General features: G+C 38.1%; 1 protein-coding gene and 1 pseudogene across 1 annotated transcript; both read left to right on the plus strand.

Moving 5' to 3' along the window:
• Positions 1-12,443: 12,443 nt before the first annotated feature.
• On the plus strand, positions 12,444-13,341 carry LOC126618215 (uncharacterized). The gene is made up of 3 exons (XM_050286281.1): positions 12,444-12,547; positions 12,675-12,871; positions 12,986-13,341. The coding sequence occupies exons 1-3, from the start codon at positions 12,444-12,446 to the stop codon at positions 13,339-13,341; spliced, it is 657 nt and encodes a 218-aa protein (XP_050142238.1).
• A 3,158-nt stretch (positions 13,342-16,499) lies between these two features.
• Positions 16,500-17,698, plus strand: LOC126618216 (transcription factor GAMYB-like; annotated as a pseudogene).
• Positions 17,699-20,730: the final 3,032 nt, after the last annotated feature.

Raw genomic sequence — 20,730 nt, forward strand, 5'->3', positions numbered from 1 at the left:
CTTATTTCTTTTGTTTAGATTTTGGTAACAAAAGCTACTTTAAACAGCTCCAAATGTCAACGAAATGCAAAGTAACGGGTTTTACATTTGATATTATCTTTGATTGAGCTTCTAGTCAATCTAATTGGATATGACTTTTTTTTTTCTTACTTTTTGTCAATGTATGTATTTTAAATACTACAAACAATTTACACTTCAACTCATATTTTCATTTCAAACACTTGTTTTGCAACTATGGAAACAAGCATTAATGTTGTGGTGCATTTTAATTGATACAGCAGTTTCATGTGGAATGGGAAAGTGTGACATATATGTCAAAGAAAAAAAGTAGATATTGCACTACGAAGCCATATACCCTATGAACTCATCTTTAGCAACTTTTAATAAGATAAACTATTCAAATAGATTTGATAGAAGTGATTCGGATATGTGGTACTGTAAGGAAAAGATGATGGATATGTATTCTTAGTCTTCAGCTTAATGTCATAAATTAATTGTTTAGTTTGTTCTCTAACACTATTACTTGGTTCTTACTGTATTTTTTCCTTTATTTATTACTAATCAACATGTAGCCATAATCACTACAAAATGACACATAATACTGTGTAGATAAAGAGAACAAAAATTAGTTGAAGGCTTCATATATTTTTGTCTATTTGCATGTGTCTGAAATGTTGATCACATTAAGCTTCATTATTTTAATACATTTCAATTTATTTGCATGTATGTCATGTGGTAGTGATGTTGAAAACCGAATGACACACCCCGACCGAGATCAAGGCATGCTGGCCGTCACGTGAGAGTGACGTAGCCATGTGCACAGTGCGAAAGCAATAAAGATAAGAATTATACGAATAATTAAAAACCGAATTACTAGAGTGAACTAATAAACAGGAAGTGATAGGAGTTAGTTACAAACATAAATACTCCTAATCAGAGCATAGTAAGTCTAGGTGCAGTCCAGTAGGACAAGTACTAATTATACAATACCAGGAATGTCCTACTATTATTTAGATAAGTCAGAATTGCCGACGTCCTCAAGTCACCAACAACAAGCTTACTTAAAACCTGGAGGGGCGCAAAATAGAAAACGTGAGTGGGCAAAAACAAATGTTTTACAAAACCATTTTATTTATCAACATATTTAATACCTCACTGTAAAACATGTATAATTTTCCTAGAATCAAGATATAAGCATATATATATATATATATCTCTGAAATCATAACAATTCAATTCATGTTTCGCATAAACATATTCATATGTATGCCATGCCAAAATATAGCAAAGTAAACAATTCAGATAAGAATAAATTCATAGAAATATGATATGTTAGCTGGAACCCCTGTGATAGTCTGTACGGTTGAATTCATAGCTCAAATTTACTCTAGCCAGAGTCACTACAATGACTTATACGGCAACATACTGCACATAAGTCGGAACGATTAAAACGGAGTCTGTACGACAAGATTGGGTGTAACATAATTATGCTCAATTCTATTCTCTCATAATAGTCGGGCAATAAATCTCTAGTTACTTACAAGTCGGAACCATAAATAAGGTCTGTACAACAAGATTGTGCACTTAAGTTGGATCCAATATGAGCATATAGTGCGGGAGGTGACGCGAATAAACAGGCCTGTACTTTACATCTCTGGCTAAATCACAATCACCCTAGGTGCAGTTTTATGAGCTCAACATTATTCAATCACATATCACATATCACCGATGATTCACATAATCAAACATAACTTACCTGAACTTACCTGTGCCTCCACAGCACCACATTTATCTATATGTAACCATGAAATGCATATTCAGAATACAAAAGCATTTGACATATTATTTCAAAGCATATTTTCCTAAAAATGCATTTCTAGGAAATATATCAAGTATATAAATATATACTGAAAACAAAAGCCCACTCACTGGTATGTCGAAGGGTCGCAGCCCCCGAGTCTCTCGTGGATACACTCGTCCTCGGGATAAGCCTCACCTATATGCGAATTAACTGTAGAAACGTTATTTTAAAGTACATAGGTGAAACTAGCTAAAAACTTCTCATACATTGCTCAAAATAGGTATATGAATACACCACAGTGACCTACACAACCTCAGTATCATCCCCAAATTTTTAGATAAATTTTTCGAGCTCTCACACGCCGGCAAGGGCACGGCAAAACGCGCCCCCCACGCGCGGCATATTCAACCTCCAGATGTCGGAATAGTGTCACCGACGTCGGATTCTGGGCAAACCTACAACTGCTTATTTCTCGCTCATTTTTGCACCATTTTTCACGCAATTTATACCAAAATGAAGCTCTTAACTTGTAGAACACAATCATACTAATTTAAAGTTCTAAAAGTCACGGGATCTCACCGAAGAATTCCAAGAAAAACCGGCCAAACTTCGCCCACACGATCTTGACATCAAAAACCTTCAAATGAAACACTCTGAGCTTCCTTAGGACCTCAATAAGCTTTTTACAAGCTTTAAATTCCCAAAAACATCCATAATTACGTGTGCATGAATAGTGCACAAATCGGGGGTTATGAAAAACTAGGGTTTTCAAAGGTATCCTTACCTGAAATGGGTACCAATCGATTCGTCTGAGCTTCACGAACACAATGGTGCCAACTTTGACCACGATCCGTGAAGTTTCAAGGGTTTTGGGTGATTGTCCGTACAAGTTCGAAGGAGAGAAAGAGTGAAACCAAGAGAGAGAGTGCACAGGAGTGAGAGAGAGAATGGATGAGTGATGTGTGGTCCAAAATAGTCAACAACCAAAAATACACCAAACACTAATCCTAATTGGTTCCAAACAAGTAGGATTTAAGAATATTGGTCCAAAAACACAATTAAACCAATAATACAACTCAACGTCCAGGGGTAATTCTAATTTTTCACACCTCCGATAAATAATTAACATACATCTCTAGGACGGGCTGTGACAATCTCCCCACCTTATAAAATTTTGTCCTCGAAATTATATACAACCAATACATCCACTAATAATCATAAAACAAGCGTGGATACATATCTCTCATCCGATCCTCTGTCTCCTAAGTAGCTTCTTCCACTGAATGATTTCTCCATAAAACTTTCTCCAAGCGTACTATCTTGTTTCTTAGTTCCTTATCCTTCCAATCCAACAGAGTCACTGGCTTTTCATCATAAGTCAAGTCCGAATTGATTTCCAAAGGTTGAGGAGGAATCACATGTGAAGGATCTGAAACATAATGTTGAAGCATCTAAACATGAAATACGTAGTGCACCTTAGATAACTCTGGAGGCAACTCAAGCCTATAAGCAACCTCATCGATTCGCTCGGTGATCATATATGGTCCAATGAACCTAGGACTCAACTTTCCTTTCTTTCCAAATCGTACTACACCTTCCCAAGGTGATAACTTCAGAAATACCCAATCACCTACACCATATTTCCGATCAGTGGCATGCTTGTCTGCTAAGCTCTTTTGTCGATCTTGGGTCGCTTTCAGGTCAGACTTAATTACCTGAACATTTTGAGTAGTCACATCCACAATCTCAGGACCCACTAAAACTCTTTTACCAACCTCTGACCAATATAGAGGCGTACGGCAAGATTTCCCATAAAGTGCCTCGAATGGTGTCATACCAATACTCGAATGATAACTGTTGTTGTAGGCGAACTCCATCAAATCCAAACAATCAAGCCAACTATCTCCAAGCTGCAGCACTGAAGATCTCAACATATCCTCTAATGTATGAATAGTTCTCTCAGATTGTCCATCTGTCTGAGGGTGATATGTCGTACTATAAAGCAATCTTGTACCAAGAGATTCCTGCAATGCTATCCAGAACTTGGAAGTAAATCTAGGATCCTAATCCAAGATAATATTAATTGGCACACCATGATACTTCACAATCTGCGATATGAATAACTTAGCTAATCGGCTTAACGAATACTTCTCCCTCACTGGAATAAAATGTGCTGACTTCGTAAGCCGATCAACTACCACCCAAATGCCGTCATATCCATTATGTGTACGAGGAAGCTTGTACACAAAATCCATAGTAATATTTTCCCATTTCCACTATGGAACGGGAAGTGGCTGCATCAACCCAAATGGCTTCTTCCTTTCAGCTTTAACCTGTTGGCAAATGGCACACTTGCTCACATATTCGGCAATTTTTCTTTTCATACCCGGTCAATAATAAAATGGTCTAATGGTATGATACATCTTAGTACGTCCTGGATGCATCGCATATGCCGAAACATGTGCTTCATCCAAAATTTCTTTCTTTAACTCTACATTATTTGGCACATACATCCTACTTTCCTGCATAAGCATGCCATCAGTTTCTCGAATCCCAAAATCTTTCTTTTTGCCTTGATTTCTTGCTTGAATTATTTCCTGGGTCTCTTCATCATTCATCTGAGTTTCAAGTACACGATCAATTAAAACTGGTCTAACCTGGAAATTAGCAAGCAAAGCTTCTTCTCAATTTTTCACTCCTAGCTCCACTCCAGTGGACCTCAAATCTGCTAAAGGGGAACATGACAATCATAAATGGCATTAAGTCTGGCTAGAGTCTTCCTACTAAGTGCATCCGCCACTGCATTTGCACGACCAGGATGATACTCAATCGTGCAATCATAGTCAATAAGTAACTCAATCCACCTCTGCTGACAAAGATTAAGATCTCTCTGAGTAAACAGATACTGAAGACTCTTATGATCTATGAAAATCTTACATTTCTCACCATAAAGATAATGTCTCCAAATCTTCAAGGTAAAGATGATAGCTGCTAACTCCAAATCATGTGTAGGGTAATTCTTCTCGTGAGGTTTCAAAGCATAAGCAATTACCCTACCATGTTGCATCAATACACAACCCAAACCATTCAGAGAAGCATCACTATAAACCTCATAATTACCGTTATCGTCTGGAAGTGCTAGAACAGGCGCATAAGTGAGGTAGTACTTCAGCTGCTAAAAACTTTGCTCACATTTATTATCCCACTCAAACTTAACATCCTTTCAAGTCAACCTCGTTAATGGCAGAGCAATCACTGAAAAATCCTTAACGAACCGTCTATAATAACCTGCTAAGCCAAGAAAACTCCGTACCTCGGTGATGGTTCGAGGTTGCTCCTAATTCTCCACAGCTGCTACTTTCTGAGAATCCACTTGAATGCCTTGAGCAGAAATGACATGTCCCAACAATGCCACTTGATTCAACCAAAATTCACATTTGCTAAACTTAGCATATAGTTGGTGTTCTCTCAAACTGCTCAACACCAACTTCAAATGTCTAGCATGCTCAGCCTTAGACTTAGAGTATACCAGAATATCGTCAATGAAGACAATAACAAACCTGTCTAAATATGGCTGGAATACTCGATTCATCAAATCCATAAAAGCTGCTGGAGCATTAGTTAACCCAAATGGCATTACAAGAAACTCATAATGACCATACCGAGTCCTGAATGCAGTTTTAAGGACATCTTCATTTTTAATCTTCAACTGGTAGTAACCTGACCTCAAATCTATCTTAGAAAATACACATGCACCTCTGAGTTGATCAAATAAATCATATATACGAAGTAATGGATAACGGTTCTTAATGGTTACTCGATTCAATTGCCTGTAATCAATGCACAGCCTTAAAGTTCCATCTTTCTTCCTCACAAATAAAACTAGAGCTCCCCAAGGTGAAGTACTCGGCTAAATAAAACCTTTATCCACTAACTCTTGCAATTGCACTTTCAATTCTCTTAATTCAGCAGGAGCCATTATGTAAGAAGTCAAAGATATAGGATTCATACTTGGAAGCAGATCAATAACAAACTCCATTTCTCTATCTGGCGTCAATCCAGGCAAATCCTCAGGGAATACATTCGAAAAATATTTGACCACCTGAACATCCTCCACACTACTAGGAGCATCATCATTCAACACCACATGAGCCAAATATTCCTGACAACCTTTCGACAACAATCTCTTTGCTTTCATGGCTGAAATAATAACATGCCTCACCCTACTAGGTTCTCCTACAAATGTAATTTCAAGTAATCCAGGACAATGAAATGTGACTGTCTTCCCATAACAATCTATTTTGGCACGATTATAGTGCAACCAATCAGTGCCCAAAATCACATCAAAATCCATATCCAACGACATAAGGTTAGCCAGCATAATAAGATCCTCTACTATCACTAGACATCTTGGATATACCCAATCCACAAAACATCTATCCCCTGTAGGCATAGAAAATTCTAAATTATATCCTAGAGGTGTAGGATGAGGTTGTGTCACTTGAGCAAATGTATGAGAAATAAAAGAATGTGTAGCACCACAATCAATCAATACTCTAGCAAAGTGACTAAGAATATTTAATGTACCCATGATTAAATCTAGATTATTCTGGGCATCTTGCAGTAACATGTTGTGGATACGTGCCTGGTTCTACTGTCGTCCACCGCGACTTATGTTGGCATAAATACCACGTCTCTGTCTCTGCTGACCCTACTGCCTCGAAGATCATACACTACTAGCAGCAATCTCTCTCTGTTGAGGTTGTCCCCTTTAGTACCACTGAGATCCTCCGGCTGAATGAGGCTCATAAGACATAGATCTTCTCTGATACTGAGGGTACCCACTCTGATACTGAGGATCCTGAGAGCACTGCTGCTATCCTGAGGTGTAGGGAGTGGTGTCGCCCTGATAGTGGTAGGTACATCCTCGTCCAGTCTGAGTATAACCACTAGATCCTGAAACGTGCTGGGGTCTCTGCTGACTCTGAGGGCATTACACCTTCGGCATAAGAGAGCACCAGATCCACCTGAACCACCAAAATCTCTCTGCCTCTAGAACCTAGGGCCTCCAATAAATCTACCACCTCTCCTCTGCATATTAGTACTCAATCCTCCGCTAAAAGTGCTGGAACTGCCACCACTCATCTTAAAGTTTTGGGTCTTGCGGGGTCCCTGAAATGCTTGCCCTTTTCCTTTGTCATCTCGTCTCTGGCCCCCATTCTTTCCTTCCTCATCCTCACTTTCACTAGGCATGTTCTCTAAGGCATCAATCCTCAGTAGAATCTCATAAAACTCCTGGTAAGAGGCACAGTGAGTCGATGTCACTATGGAACGCCATTTCTTCTTAGTACCTAAACTGAAACGGCGAAGCATCTCTACCGAATTAGCAGCAACCTCCGGATCATATCTCGACAGATCAGTAAACATCCTGTAATACTCATTAGCGGACATATTTCCTTGCATCAGATGAGTAAACTCCTGTTTCTTAAGATTGATATACGCAGGAGGAATAAACCTTTTTCCGAAACAGCTCCATAAACATTCCCCAGTCCACAATCTCTTCTGGGTTATCTGGTAAGACTCCTGTCTCCACCAGGATGCAGGCTGTTCTCCAAAAAACCACGTAATCGTCTCGACCCACCTATCAGGAGAAATATTCCCCTGACTCTGCATCACATGAAAGGTCTTCTCCACATGATTCAACCATTTTTCTGCCCCCTCATGACCTTCATTTCCCATGAAGTGAGTCAACTTCATATTATGAACTGTCTCAAGAGGTGTCTTCTGAGGAGTACGGAATGCTGTTTGAATAGCAGAAACTATAGCTTCTCCTAATTGAGTAATATCAGGGAAACTAGATTCAGCTGATTGACGGGGCTCTCTATGAGGTGGCATAGTTCTGACAAAATACATCACAAGGATTAGAACATTCAAAAATTATATAAGACTCCTAAACCTAGGCTCTGGTACCAAACTGACACACCCCAACTGAGATCAAAGCATGATGGCCGTCACGTGAGAGTGACGTAGCCATGTGCACAGTGTGGAAGCAATAAAGATAAGAATTATACGAATAATTAAAAATCAAATTACTAAAGTGCACTACTAAACGGGAAGTGATAGAAGTTAGTTACAAACGTAAATACTCCTAATCAGAGCATAGTAAGTTTAGGTGTAGTCCAATAGGACAAGTACTAGTTATACAGTACCAGGAATGTCCTACTATTATTTAGATAAGTCAGAGCTGCCAACGTCCTCAAGCCACCAACAGCAAGCTTACTTAAAACTTAGAGGGACGCAAAACAGAAAACGTGAGTGGGCAAAAACAAATGTTTTACAAAATCATTTCATTTATCAACATATATAATCCCTCGCTGTAAAACATGTGTATATATATATATATATATATATATATATATATATATATATATATATATCTGAAATCATAACAATTCAATTCATGATTCGCATAAACATATTCATATGTATGTCATGCCAAAATATAACAAAGTAAACAATTCAGGTAAGAATAAATTCATAGAAATATGATATGTTAGCCGGAACCCATGTGGTAGTCTGTACGGCTGAATTCATAGCTCAAATTTACTCTAGCCGAAGTCATTACAATGACCTATAAGGCAACATACTGCACATAAATCGGAACCACTAAAAATGGGTCTGCACGACAAGATTGGGTGTAATATAATTATGCTCAATTCTATTCTCTCATAATAGTCAGACGATAAATCGCTAGTCACCTACAAGTCGGAACCATAAATAAGGTATGTACGACAAGACTGTACACTTAAGTTGGATCCAGTATGAGCATATAGTGCGGGAGGTGACGCAAATAAACAAGCATGTACTTCACATCTCTGGCTAAATCACAATCACCCTATGTGCAGTTTTATGAGCTCAACATTATTCAATCACATATCACATACTGATGATTCACATAATCAAACATAACTTACCTGAACTTACCTGTGCCTCCACAGCACCACATTTATATATATATGCAACCATGAAATGCATATTCAGAATATAAAAGCATTTGGTATATTATTTCAAAGCATACTTTCCTAAAAATGCATTTCTGGGAAATATATCAAGTATATAAATATATACTGAAAACAAAAGCCCATTCACTAGTATGTCAAAGGGTCGTAGCCCCCGAGTCACTCGTGAATACGCTCATCCTCGGGATAAGCCTCACCTATATGCTAATTAACTATAAAAACGTTATTTTAAAGCACATAGGTGAAACTAGCTAATAACTTCTCATACATTGCTCAAAATAGGTATATGAATACACCACAGTGACATACACAACCTCAGAATCATCCCCAAATTTTTAGATAAATTTTTCGAGCTCTCACGCGCCGGCAAGGGCACGGTAAAACGCGCCCCCCACGCGCTGCATCTTCAATCTCCAGACGCCGGAATAGTGTCACCGACGCTGGATTCTGGGCAAACCTACAACTGCCTATTTCTCGCTCATTTTTGCACCATTTTTCACGCAATTTATACCAAAATGAAGCTCTTAACTTGTAGAACACAATCATACTAATTTAAAGTTCTAAAAGTCACGGGATCTCACCGGAGAATTCCAAGAAAAATCGGCCAAACTTCGTCCACACGATCCTGACGTAAAAAACCTTCAAACGAAACACTCCAAGCTTCCTTAGGACCTCACTAAGCTTTCTACAAGCTTTAAATTCCCAAAAACATCCATAATTACATGTGAATGAACAGTGCACAAATCAGGGGTTATGAAAAACTAGGGTTTTCGAAGATATCCTTACCTGAAATAAGTACCAATCGATTCGTCTGAGCTTCACGAACACAATGGTGCCAAATTTGACCACGATTCGTGAAGTTTCAAGAGTTTTTGGTGATTGTCCGTACAAGTTCGAAGGAGAGAGAGAGTGAAACCGAGAGAGAGAGTGCACGGGAGTGAGAGAGAGAATGGATGAGTGATGTGTTGTCCAAAATAGTCAACAACCCACAATACACCAAACTCTAATCCTAATTGGTTCCAAACAATTAGGATTTAAGAATATTGGTCCAAAAACACAATTAAACCAATAATACAACTCAACGTCCAGGGGTAATTTTGACTTTTCACACCTCCGATAAATAATTAACGTACATCTCCGGGATGGGTTGTGGCACCGAATGTGTGAAAATTAAGTTTTAGATAGACATGTGGTTGAAAAGATACAACAGATGTTGAATAACCATAATCATTTTGTTCATACATTGCGAAGCCTCGGGCAACGCCAAGATTTGCCGCATTACAAGTTAATCCTAAAAGAGCAACCAATAGATTGGTGTCAGTATAGTTTACCATCAACATCACAAGTTGCAGCAATTATAATAGATGGAGATAATGCCACAATTGCAAATGGAAGACTTTCTCACGTCCGAGACTATGTCGGATTTTATGATCCATTACAATATCTACTATTGCTACCTTACAGTACATATGGTTGGGATGTTAATAGTCGTGATGATGGTGGAATAGCAATAACATGTTGTGACTATTATGCTTATATGTTTCAAGTTTGTGCCGATAACACCATTTACTCCACCAGTATATATAGATGAATGATGATTCCCATATTAAAAGCAACATATGAAATTGACTTTTGCAAATACGCCATATGGATCCTCACTTTTGCTTCAAGGTGGGCATCTCTTGCAACAATATGTTGTAGATAAATACATTAAAATTGAATCACAAAAACTTAGATGGTTGCGTTTTAATCAAGCCACATTTAGAGTTAATCTCTACAAAGGACTTGAAGACTCTTTAAATGCAGGTCAACACAATGCAGGTATATATATCGTTTAAGTCATCGTTATTTAGGAATATAACTTTGTTCAAAGTTTGTACAATATATATAGCTACTAATTGAAAATAAAAAATTATCAGGTAGCATCTACCGTAGAATTATTTTACCATCATTGTTTGTTGAAAGCTCACGTGACATGTACCAATGATATCAAGATGCAATGACTCTGGTTCAAAGATTCGGAAAGCCAAATCTTTTTATTACCATGATATGTAACCCAAGTTGGGAAGAAATCAAAAGTGAATTACTTGCTGGACAAACACCACAAGATCGTCCTGACTTACTCACTAGAGTATTTCATGCAAAACTGGAGCAACTAAAAGAAGACATCATTGAAAAATGGGTACTTGGGAGTGTTGTTGCTTACTCATACATTATTGAGTTTCAGAAACGTGGTCTTCCACATGTGCATATGTTGGTCGTGTCAGATGAAAATGACAAGATCAATAACCCCAGATGAGTATAACCGAATTGTTAGAGCTGAAATACCAAATGAAGACGTAGAGCCTCAACTTTACAATGTGGTATTAAAACATATGATTCATAGCCCGTGTAGGATTCATAATCCTCAATCTCCATGTATGAAAAATGGGAGTTGTAAGAGAAAGTATCTCAAACCATTTGCACTAGTCACTGTTCAAGGGAATGCTTCGTATCCAATTTATCAAAGGCGAGGAAATCGATTGCCAGTCTCACTTGATCGACAAGGAAACATAATGGTTGATAATAGTTGGATCATTCCATATAATCCATGGTTGCTATTAAGGTATGATTGTCATATTAATGTTGAAATTTGTTCAAGCATAAAAAATGTCAAGTACTTATATAAGTATGTTTACAAAAGCCTAGATGGAGTGACAGTCGAACTACAATCAGACCTTGAATACAATGAAATAAGGCAGTTTCAGGATGCAAAATGGGTTTGCGCACCAGAGGCATTATGGAAGATATTCAAGTTCATAATTAATTGAATTTACCCATTTGTTGAGCAATTGCAAATGCATCTTCCTAATATGCACCAAGTTTAGTTTCGTGCCGACGAGAGTATAACAAATATTGTACATGATGAGAGTACAAGTAAGACAATGTTGATTGAATTTTTCACACTTAATCATGTGGATGCAGAAGCGTGACGGTACTTATACATGGAGATCCCATCACACTACAGATAGATTCAAGCTCAAAGAAAGTGGTCTAAAATAATGAATCGTAACAAGGTTATTGGGCGAATATATGCAGTTTCACATGATGAAGGCGAAAAATTTTACCTTCGAATTCTTCTTAACCATGTTAAAGGACCAACATCCTTCACAAACTTAAGAACAGTTAATGGGGTTTTGCATCCAACATATAAGCAGGCATCACAACAACGAGGTTGTTAGAAAGAGATGACAGTATTCAACAATGTTTGCTAGAGGCCTCCACAATTCAGATGTCGTCGGCTTTAAGAAGATTATTTGCCAACATATTGGTATATTGTGCACCAATTGGTTTTCGAGGATTATGGGATGAGTTATATCCATTCATGATAGAAGATTATGCTTCCACGACTAACATAACTCCCACACTTGCTACGAACAGACTCTTGCGTGAGTTGAACACATTGTTTGTTCAATTTAATAAGAGTAAACAAGTTTGATTTGCCCCAAATGACAAGATGAATTGAATCAAGTTCAAGAATGACAAGATGTATTAAAGATGAAATATCCATAGGTATTCCACAACAAGATCTTGATGCAATCGAATGCTTAAATGATGACCATAGAAGTGCGTTTAACACAATAATGGGTGCAATTCAACAATTAGAGAATGCAACATTTTTTGTGGATGGTCCCGGTGGAACTGGAAAAACTGACTTATATTGTGCATTGTTAGCAAGCTTGAGAAGGTTGGGGCACATAGTATTAGCAACAGCATCATCTGGAAGTAACTACAATATTGCTTGGTGGGATGACAGCCCATTCTAAATTCAAGATACCACTTAGTCTCAATGCATTATCTATGTGTTCGATCAGTAAGCAATCTGATTTAGCAAAGCTAATACAAAGGGCAAAGACAATTATCTGGTATGAAGCAACAATGATGCATCATCATGCATTTGAAGCACTTGATCGGACATTCACAGACTTAACAGATATTGACTTACCATTTGGGGGGAAGATAATGATATTTGGAGGAGACTTTCGACAAGTTCTTCCAGTTATTCGGAAAGGTACCAAGTCCGAACTAATCCAAATCAATGTCGTTAAAGTATCATTATGGCCACAGGTAAAGATTTTAAAACTTAAACAAAACATGAGATCCATAAATGATCATGAATTTTCAGAATTTTTACTTCGTGTTGGTGATGGGAATGAAGATGTTATTATGGACGATATGGTAAAACTACTTGAATGCATGGTGATACCATGGGAGAGTGAGCATTCCATTAATCAATTAATTGCCAAAATCTTCCCTGACTTAGAGGATCATATAAATGATGCAACATACATGGTGGAAAGGGCAGTGGTAACTCCTACAAATGAAGACGTTGATATGTTGAATGAAAAGATAATCAATATGTTTCCAGATTTATTAAAGACAATGTATTCATTTGATTCAGTTGAGGATGACCCAAGGAATTTTTATCAGCCAGAGTTCTTGAATTCAATTTCACTGGTGGTTTGCCTCCGCACAAGTTAACTCTGAAAAGAGGTGCTCCAATCATGCTTTTAAGAAATATTGATCCGAAATTAGGATTGTGTAATGGTACAAGATTATTGTGTCGTGGTTCTTACCGAAATCTTATTGATGCTGAAATTCTAATTGGACAATTTGTTGGATCCAGAGTTTTCTTACCAAAAATTCCTCTTAAAAGTACTGATATTGTTGGGCTTCCATTTAAACTTACAAGAAAGCGGTTTCCAATGAAACTAAGTTTCTCTATCACTATAAACAAATCTTAAGGTTAGACAATACCACATGTATGCATTTACCTTCCAGATCACATCTTCAATCATGGACAATTATATGTGGCTTTATTGAGGGGGGTCTCAAAATCAACCACAACCATGTTAGTAAAAAAATGGCTTCATAGTATGCCAAGAAGGTGTATTTACATGGAATGTGGTATACAAAGAAGTCCTGCTTCATTCCAGCTAATTATGGTGATTTCTAATAGGTAACAACTTTATTAACGATAACCTTTTAAGATGCATTTCTCACTTATCAATTAACTCTTTTTATTTGATTTTTAATTTTCTCACTATCGTTTGTAGATTGGCAATGAAAATGTGGAGCCTCAATCATGAACAAATGGGTGGAAATTGCAGCATTGATGTTAATATGTAAACTTTTTTTTCAAAAGAAACAGTGACATATAAACTTCATGGGTATTGTGAATAATGTACATATTGTGATGTAGGTTTTATATTTTGACATTTAAGTTGTTTTGTATTTTGCTACAAGTACTAAATGTTTTCATCTACTCTTTTTTTTTTTTTTACATCTACTTAATATTGTTCATGGATTTTGTTGATGCACAAAACCGGAGGTCTTGGAATAACGTAAATCCGACAGTGAATCTGCAGAAATATAAATAACACAAGATGTATCGTGGTTCACCCCCAATGTTTGGGCTACGTCCACACTAATATTTGTATTTCTCTGTTTGTGAGGGGGAGAGATGGAGAGAGCTTCTGAGGGTAAGAGAGCTCTTCCATGGCCTAAGAATTGGCCTCTGAGGGTGAGGAGGCTCTTCCCATGGCCTAAGAATTGGCCTCCCTTAATGAGGAGAGTGAGGGGTCCTTTTATAGAATAAGAGCTCCTCACTTATTACATATTTGCCCCTTCCTTTATTACATAATTACATTTAAGTCCCCCGAGTATTTATACGAGATCTAAATACGGAGGCCCTAAGTATGGTACAAACAGTAGTCCCCCAAGTCTTCAATCAAGAGAGTCTTTTGGCTGAAGACTTGAAATTCAGTCCATGTGTGGGCCAAAGTAACTAGATGTCGTCTATAACTGATGCTCGATATGAGGTGGTGCCCAATCTGAAATGATGCTCAACTAGAAGTAGTATATGTTGCGAGGCTACTCTGCTTGTGTTGCCTTAGTTGGCTCAGCTTGTGGCGTTGAAGGGGAAGGAGTCCCTTTTATAGAATAAGGGCTCACTCCTTATTACAAAAATGATAGGTTAGAGTTGGTGCTCGCGACGAGGCGGTTGCTCAGCTCGCGACGATGCTCTCTAATGAAAATGAGAGAGTCCCTTTTATAAAATAAGGGATCGCTCCTCAGTACATAAGCGATGGGTGCTTTCTAATGAAAGTGAGGGAGTCACTTTTATAGAATAAATGCTCGCTCCTTAGTACATAAATAATGGGCTAAGTCCCCCAAGTATTTTTCATGAGGCCCAATATATGGTACATAATGTAGTCCCCCAAGTCTTCGGTCAACATAGGTTGTTGGTTAGAGACTTCAAATTCAATCCATGTATGGGCCAAAATGGCCGTTGTTCGGAGGCGGTTTTTGTAGACCATGCACTGAAGCTTTGTAGGTGAAGCTTTGCAAGTTGAAGCTTGGAAGCTAGAACTCTGTAAATGAAGCTTTTGAAGCTAAAGCTCTGTAAATGAAGCTTTTGAAGCTAGAGCTCTGTAAATGAAGCTTTCGAAACTGGAGTTTTTGTAAATGAAGCTTTTGAATCTAGAGCTTTGTAAATGAAGCTTTTGAAGCTGATTAACATGAGTGATGCTCATGAATGTTTATGTTGATTGATATTAGTGTCGCTCATGGATGTTGACATGAGTGATGTTCATGAATGTTGACATGAATGATGGTCATGAATGTTTATGTATGATTGACATGAATGATGCTCATGAAATGTTTATGTATGATTGACATGAGTAATGCTCATGTAAAATTTTAGAGTACTGGCGTACTTTTGATCACCTGGTTGGTGATAATAGCGGCAAGCTGCCGAATAATTTTTTGAGTACTGGGCGTACTTTTGATCACCTGGTTGGTAATAATAGCGGCATATTGCTGAATAATTTTTTGTAGCACTGGACATACTTTTGATCACCTGGTTGGTGATAATAGAGGGTCTGGCTCTTTTGGGCATATGGGCCTTCGCCCTCCACATAACATTACGGCCCATTATTTTGGGCTTGCCGTTTTTTTTTTTTTTACTATTACCCTCTAATGGGGTTTATACAGATGTCTCTGAAAGATAAGAAAAATAAATTAAATCATTCAAAAATAAAGTCGACCCTCTGCTCAATGGGTCACGCCTATAATTCCCTCTTCTGCATGCCATCCTCACCACAATTATGTCTTTTTCTTTTTCTATTCTTTTCCTCCTCATTTTTCTTTTTCTTTAACATCATGGTGTCGTCTGTGAGGAGTAGGAACATGCATGATGAAAGTTGGTGGGCATCTTCTACGCTGTCATCGTGTCAAGTTGATTCCCTTAATCAACTTGGAGTTTGGGCTGCTGTGCATTAGTGGGTAGCCATGCTTTCTGCTTTTTCTTGTTTTTTTCTTCTTTCTGCAATTATCTTAGTGGGTGGGGTTTTTGTTTGGAGCATAATCTTACCCCCCAGCATATCACTGATCAATTTGCTCATGTTGTTCGCCACCCGGTCCACCTGCAAAGTAGGCCATCAGGTCCACCTACAATATTCGCCAACCCGAAACTCGCCGTGATCATCCCCGCCGTGTGGAGTTTCATATCGAAACTCTGTAATTCGTGACGCCGTGGTAGAACAAGACCGCCCTCAACAAGGTCAGCGAGCTTGTTGACACCAGTCTGTAGTTTCTTGATGGCAGAGCCATCCTTGTTGAAGTGCAATTCCTTGACCATGGCACAGATCCTGGGAGACCGTGTCCTTCTTAAAGCCATATTTTGCCTTCTAGAGACGGAGAATGAAGAGAATGAAGCACGAGACGCCAAGTTGTCGAATTTCCTGTCAATGACACGGCCGCTAGTCATCGATCCAACCCGAGAGGACCTTGGGACTCTGAAACTGAGTGGGACTGACATAGAATTACTGGAATACTAAAATTAAGCGGCGCTAGAGGGCTGGCTTACCACTTTATCCGCCCAAGGTATGTTTGCAAGCATTTCAAGAGAGTCAACAAGGCCAGTCAAGCAGTGGAATTAATGGTGTGGACAGAGTGCAGCATGATTCTATGCAAGCTAACAGTTTTGAGATACATGATGTTGTATTTGACAGTTTAAAAGGAAACGGTTGTGTCTTGCCTTATGTTCCTGACCACCCTGATGTCTCTCCTGGTGGCATGCTGATGAAATGCCTTGGTTCTGTTACATATTGTGGTTTGATGCCACCAACAATGCATCGCCAAAAGCGTCTTCGAGAATCAACAGCTTTATTCTCTAATTATGGTGGTAGTTTCAAAAACGGTTTCCCCCAATTTGATCAATTTCAAAATGATACTTGTGATAAAGTTGCTCGAACGTTTGGGTTGCCTTTTCCTCATGATCCTGATCCTACCACCAAGAGTCCGCTGTCTTTTGGTGTAATTCAGGGTAGCCATTCTTTTTCAAATGGAAATTCTTCTGCTTCTAAGCCCACATCCGGGGCCATGAAGCTGGAGCTCCCTTCACTCCAATATCTAGAAACTGATTTAGGTAGCTGGAGCACTTCTCCTCCGCCACCCTTACTCGAATCAATTGATGTTTTTATCCAATCACCCCCACAGGTTGGTACATTTGAGCCAGATTGCACTTCACCATGTAACAGTGGCATGCTAGATGTTTTACTTCACGAGGCAAAATCTCTTAGTAGTGCGAATAATCATTCATCTGAGAAAGAGTTCAAATTCATCTAGTGTTACTCCTGGCGATGTGGCTAAAGGTTCCAATTTGAACATTTGTGAGAGAGAATTGGAAGAAAATCGAGATCCGATTTCTCCACTAGGTCATTTTGCTACTTCACTGTTCAGTAAGTGTACACTTATTATTGCCAGTGGAAGTTCATTAGATGAACCGCCACCTGCTGAGACCTTTACTGGGTGCAATGTGATGGGGGACTACTAGAGGTCGTCGATCCGACCCGAGAGGACTAGAGGTCGTCGATCCGACCCGAGAGGACCTTGGGACTCTGAACCTGAGTGGGACTAACAGCCAACAAAAATGACTGTTTGGTTGGCTATGGCTGAGCAGGTGTATCCTTCTGTGCTCGGAACTTGAGTTTGTGTATGGCGGAGTAGGTGGTGGCAGCTGAGAAAGAAGAAGTAGAGCAGGGCGGAGGAGACCTTCAGAGTTTTGGTTCTCATATTTTCTGCTTTTGGCTTGCTGGGTTTTTGCAGATTCACGGCGGAGGTGAAAAATTGAGAGAAAACCGACATCATTTTTCGTATCGATTCCCACAAACAGCGCCAAATGTTGATGCAAAAAACTGGAGGTCTTGGAACAACATAAATCCGACCGTGAATCTGCAGAAATATAAATAACACAAGATGTATCATGTTTCACCCCAATGTTTGGGCTACGTCCATACTGATATTTGTATTTCTCTGTTTGTGAGGGGAAGAGATGGAGAGAGCTTCTGAGGGTGAGAGAGCCCTTCCATGGCCTAAGAATTGGCCTCTGGGGGTGAGGAGGCTCTTCCCATGGCCTAAGAATTGGTCTCCCTTAATGAGGAGAGTGAGAGGTCATTTTATAGAATAAGGGCTCCTCACTTATTACATATTTGCCCCTTCCTTTATTACATAATTACATTTAAGTCCCCCCAGTATTTATACGAGATCTAAATACAGATGCCATAAGTATGGTACAAATAGATTTTAGGTAGGAACTTGCATCCAAAATCCCACGTTGTTTGACAATTGCATGAATAACATTTAAATCATTATGTTACGCAAAGTAAAAACAAAAAATATGACAACTTTTTAGGACTTGCATGGTAAAGAAAAAGTTCCTCTTTGCACAATACATTTAAAATATATCTTGACAATTAGAATGGAAAAAAATTAACAGAACACTCCCGGTATTGTTCACTTATAACAAAAAACCATATTTTTACCTTTCCCTGATACTATTTACTACACATTTATTTGTCCTTTTCATTAAAACTAAAGTTTTTTTGAACTTTTCTTTAGTTTTTCTAAAATTTAAAGCTGTGATCAGAATGGCGACGTGAACTTCATCCCTAATAATCATGGGTTCTTTCCTATGTGTATCACATCAGGTAACCAGTGGAAAGGATTTCTGCTAAAATTCTACAGCAACTTAATCTTTGGAATGCTTCTTCAAACAAATATGTGCCACAATTAGGTAAGGAAAAGCAACACGGTGATGTTCTACAATTAGGCAATGAAGAGCAAGATGGTAAACTATACCTACTATTATGACAGCTTTTAAGTTTCAATCTATCGCTATAAATTTTTTCCAATTTCTAGTTCACCTTCCAAACCATTGTATCTTTAATTGCGGTCACTCCCACTTTATCTCAGATATCTTCATTCTTAATCTTTTCTTTTTTCATGTGCCCACACATCAAACGAAGTATTCTCCTCTCCACTACACTCATTTTTTGCACGTGTTCGTACTTAACCACCCAATATGACTTTTCACTAAACAGAAAATTTAAGGGAGTTTTAACAGAATACTCTTGGTACTGTTCAATTTTAACGAAAAACCATATTTTTACCTTTCTCTAGTACTATTCACTACACTTTTATTTGTTATTTTTCATTAAAACTAAATTTTTTTTTTTGGACTTTTTGTTAGTTTTTCTAAAATGTAAAGCTGTGATCAGAATGGTGACATGAACTTCATCGCTAATAATCGTGGGCGACTTTCCTAAGTGTATCACATCAGGTAACCAGTGGAAAGTATTCTTGCTAAAATTCTACAGCACCTTAATCTTTGGAATGCTTCTTCAAACAATATGTGTCACATTAGGTAAGGAAAAGCAAGACGGTGATGTGATACCATTAGGCAATGAAGAGCAATATGGTAACCTATACCTACTATTATGACAGCTTTTAAGTTTCAACCTATCGCTATAAATTTTTTCCGATTTCTAGTTCACCTTCCTAACCATCTTCTCTTTAATTGCGGTCACTCCCACTTTATCTCAGATATCCACATTCTTAATCTTTTCCTTTTTCATGTGTCCACACATCAAACAAAGTATTCTCCTCTCCGCTACACTTATTTTTTGCACATGTTCGTACTTGACCACCCAATATGACTTTTCACTAAACAGAAAATTTAAGGGAATTTTAATAGAACACTCCCGGTACTGTTCACTTTTAACGAAAAACCATATTTTTACCTTTCTTTGGTACTATTCACTACACCTTTATTTGTCATTTTTCATTAAAACTAAGGTTTTTTTTTTTAACTTTTCCTTAATTTTTCTAAAATTTAAAGCTGTGATCAGAATGGTGACGTGAACTTCATCGCTAATAATCGTGGGCGACTTTCCTAAGTGTATCGCATCAGGTAAGGCCATCTCCAACCGAATGGTCCAGAGGGCCAGAGGGCCGAAAATAGCCCTAAAACCGTCTCCAACCGAGGGCTAGGCCAGAGGGCTCGGGAATCTGGGAGGGCCCCACGGGATCGGAGAGGGCTAGAGGGCTGGAGGGCTAGCTGCTTTCGGCCAGCCAGCCAACCCCGGGCTGGCTATTTTTTTTTTTAATGTTTCTTATTTCTGTCGGTTATAACCGACAGAAATAATATAATATATATTATTTCTGTCGGTTACAACCGACATAAATAACATTTTGAATTCAAACTTCCAACGGCTAGCGCCACTAGCCGTTGTAAATCCTTTTTTTTTTTTTATGAATTTAAACCTTTTTTTTTATGAATTTAAACCTTTTTTTTTTCTTTTTTTTCTATAACTTCCTATAACTTCTATTTTACAAAATTTGTTTCAATTTTTTTTTAATTCTATTTTTTTCCTATAACTTATATTTTACAAAATTTGGTTCATATTTTTTTCATATAACTTCTATTTTACAAAATTTGTTTCATATTTTTTTTTTAAATTCCATTTTTTCCTATAACTTCTATTTCACAAAATTTGTTTCATATTTTTTTTAAATTCCATTTTTTCC

The sequence above is a fragment of the Malus sylvestris genome, chromosome 4 (genome assembly GCF_916048215.2).
Source record: "Malus sylvestris chromosome 4, drMalSylv7.2, whole genome shotgun sequence".
NCBI lineage: Eukaryota > Viridiplantae > Streptophyta > Magnoliopsida > Rosales > Rosaceae > Malus > Malus sylvestris.

What these genes read in the sequence shown, in the direction of transcription:
- LOC126618215 (XM_050286281.1), top strand. Translation starts at nt 12,444, where the DNA reads ATGGGTGCAATTCAACAATTAGAGAATGCAACATTTTTTGTGGATGGT. An exon ending in TTGTTAGCAAGCTTGAGAAG is followed by an intron (nt 12,548 to 12,674) that starts GTTGGGGCACAT and finishes GTGTTCGATCAG; the next exon opens with TAAGCAATCTGATTTAGCAA. An exon ending in TCTTCCAGTTATTCGGAAAG is followed by an intron (nt 12,872 to 12,985) that starts GTACCAAGTCCG and finishes ATGAATTTTCAG; the next exon opens with AATTTTTACTTCGTGTTGGT.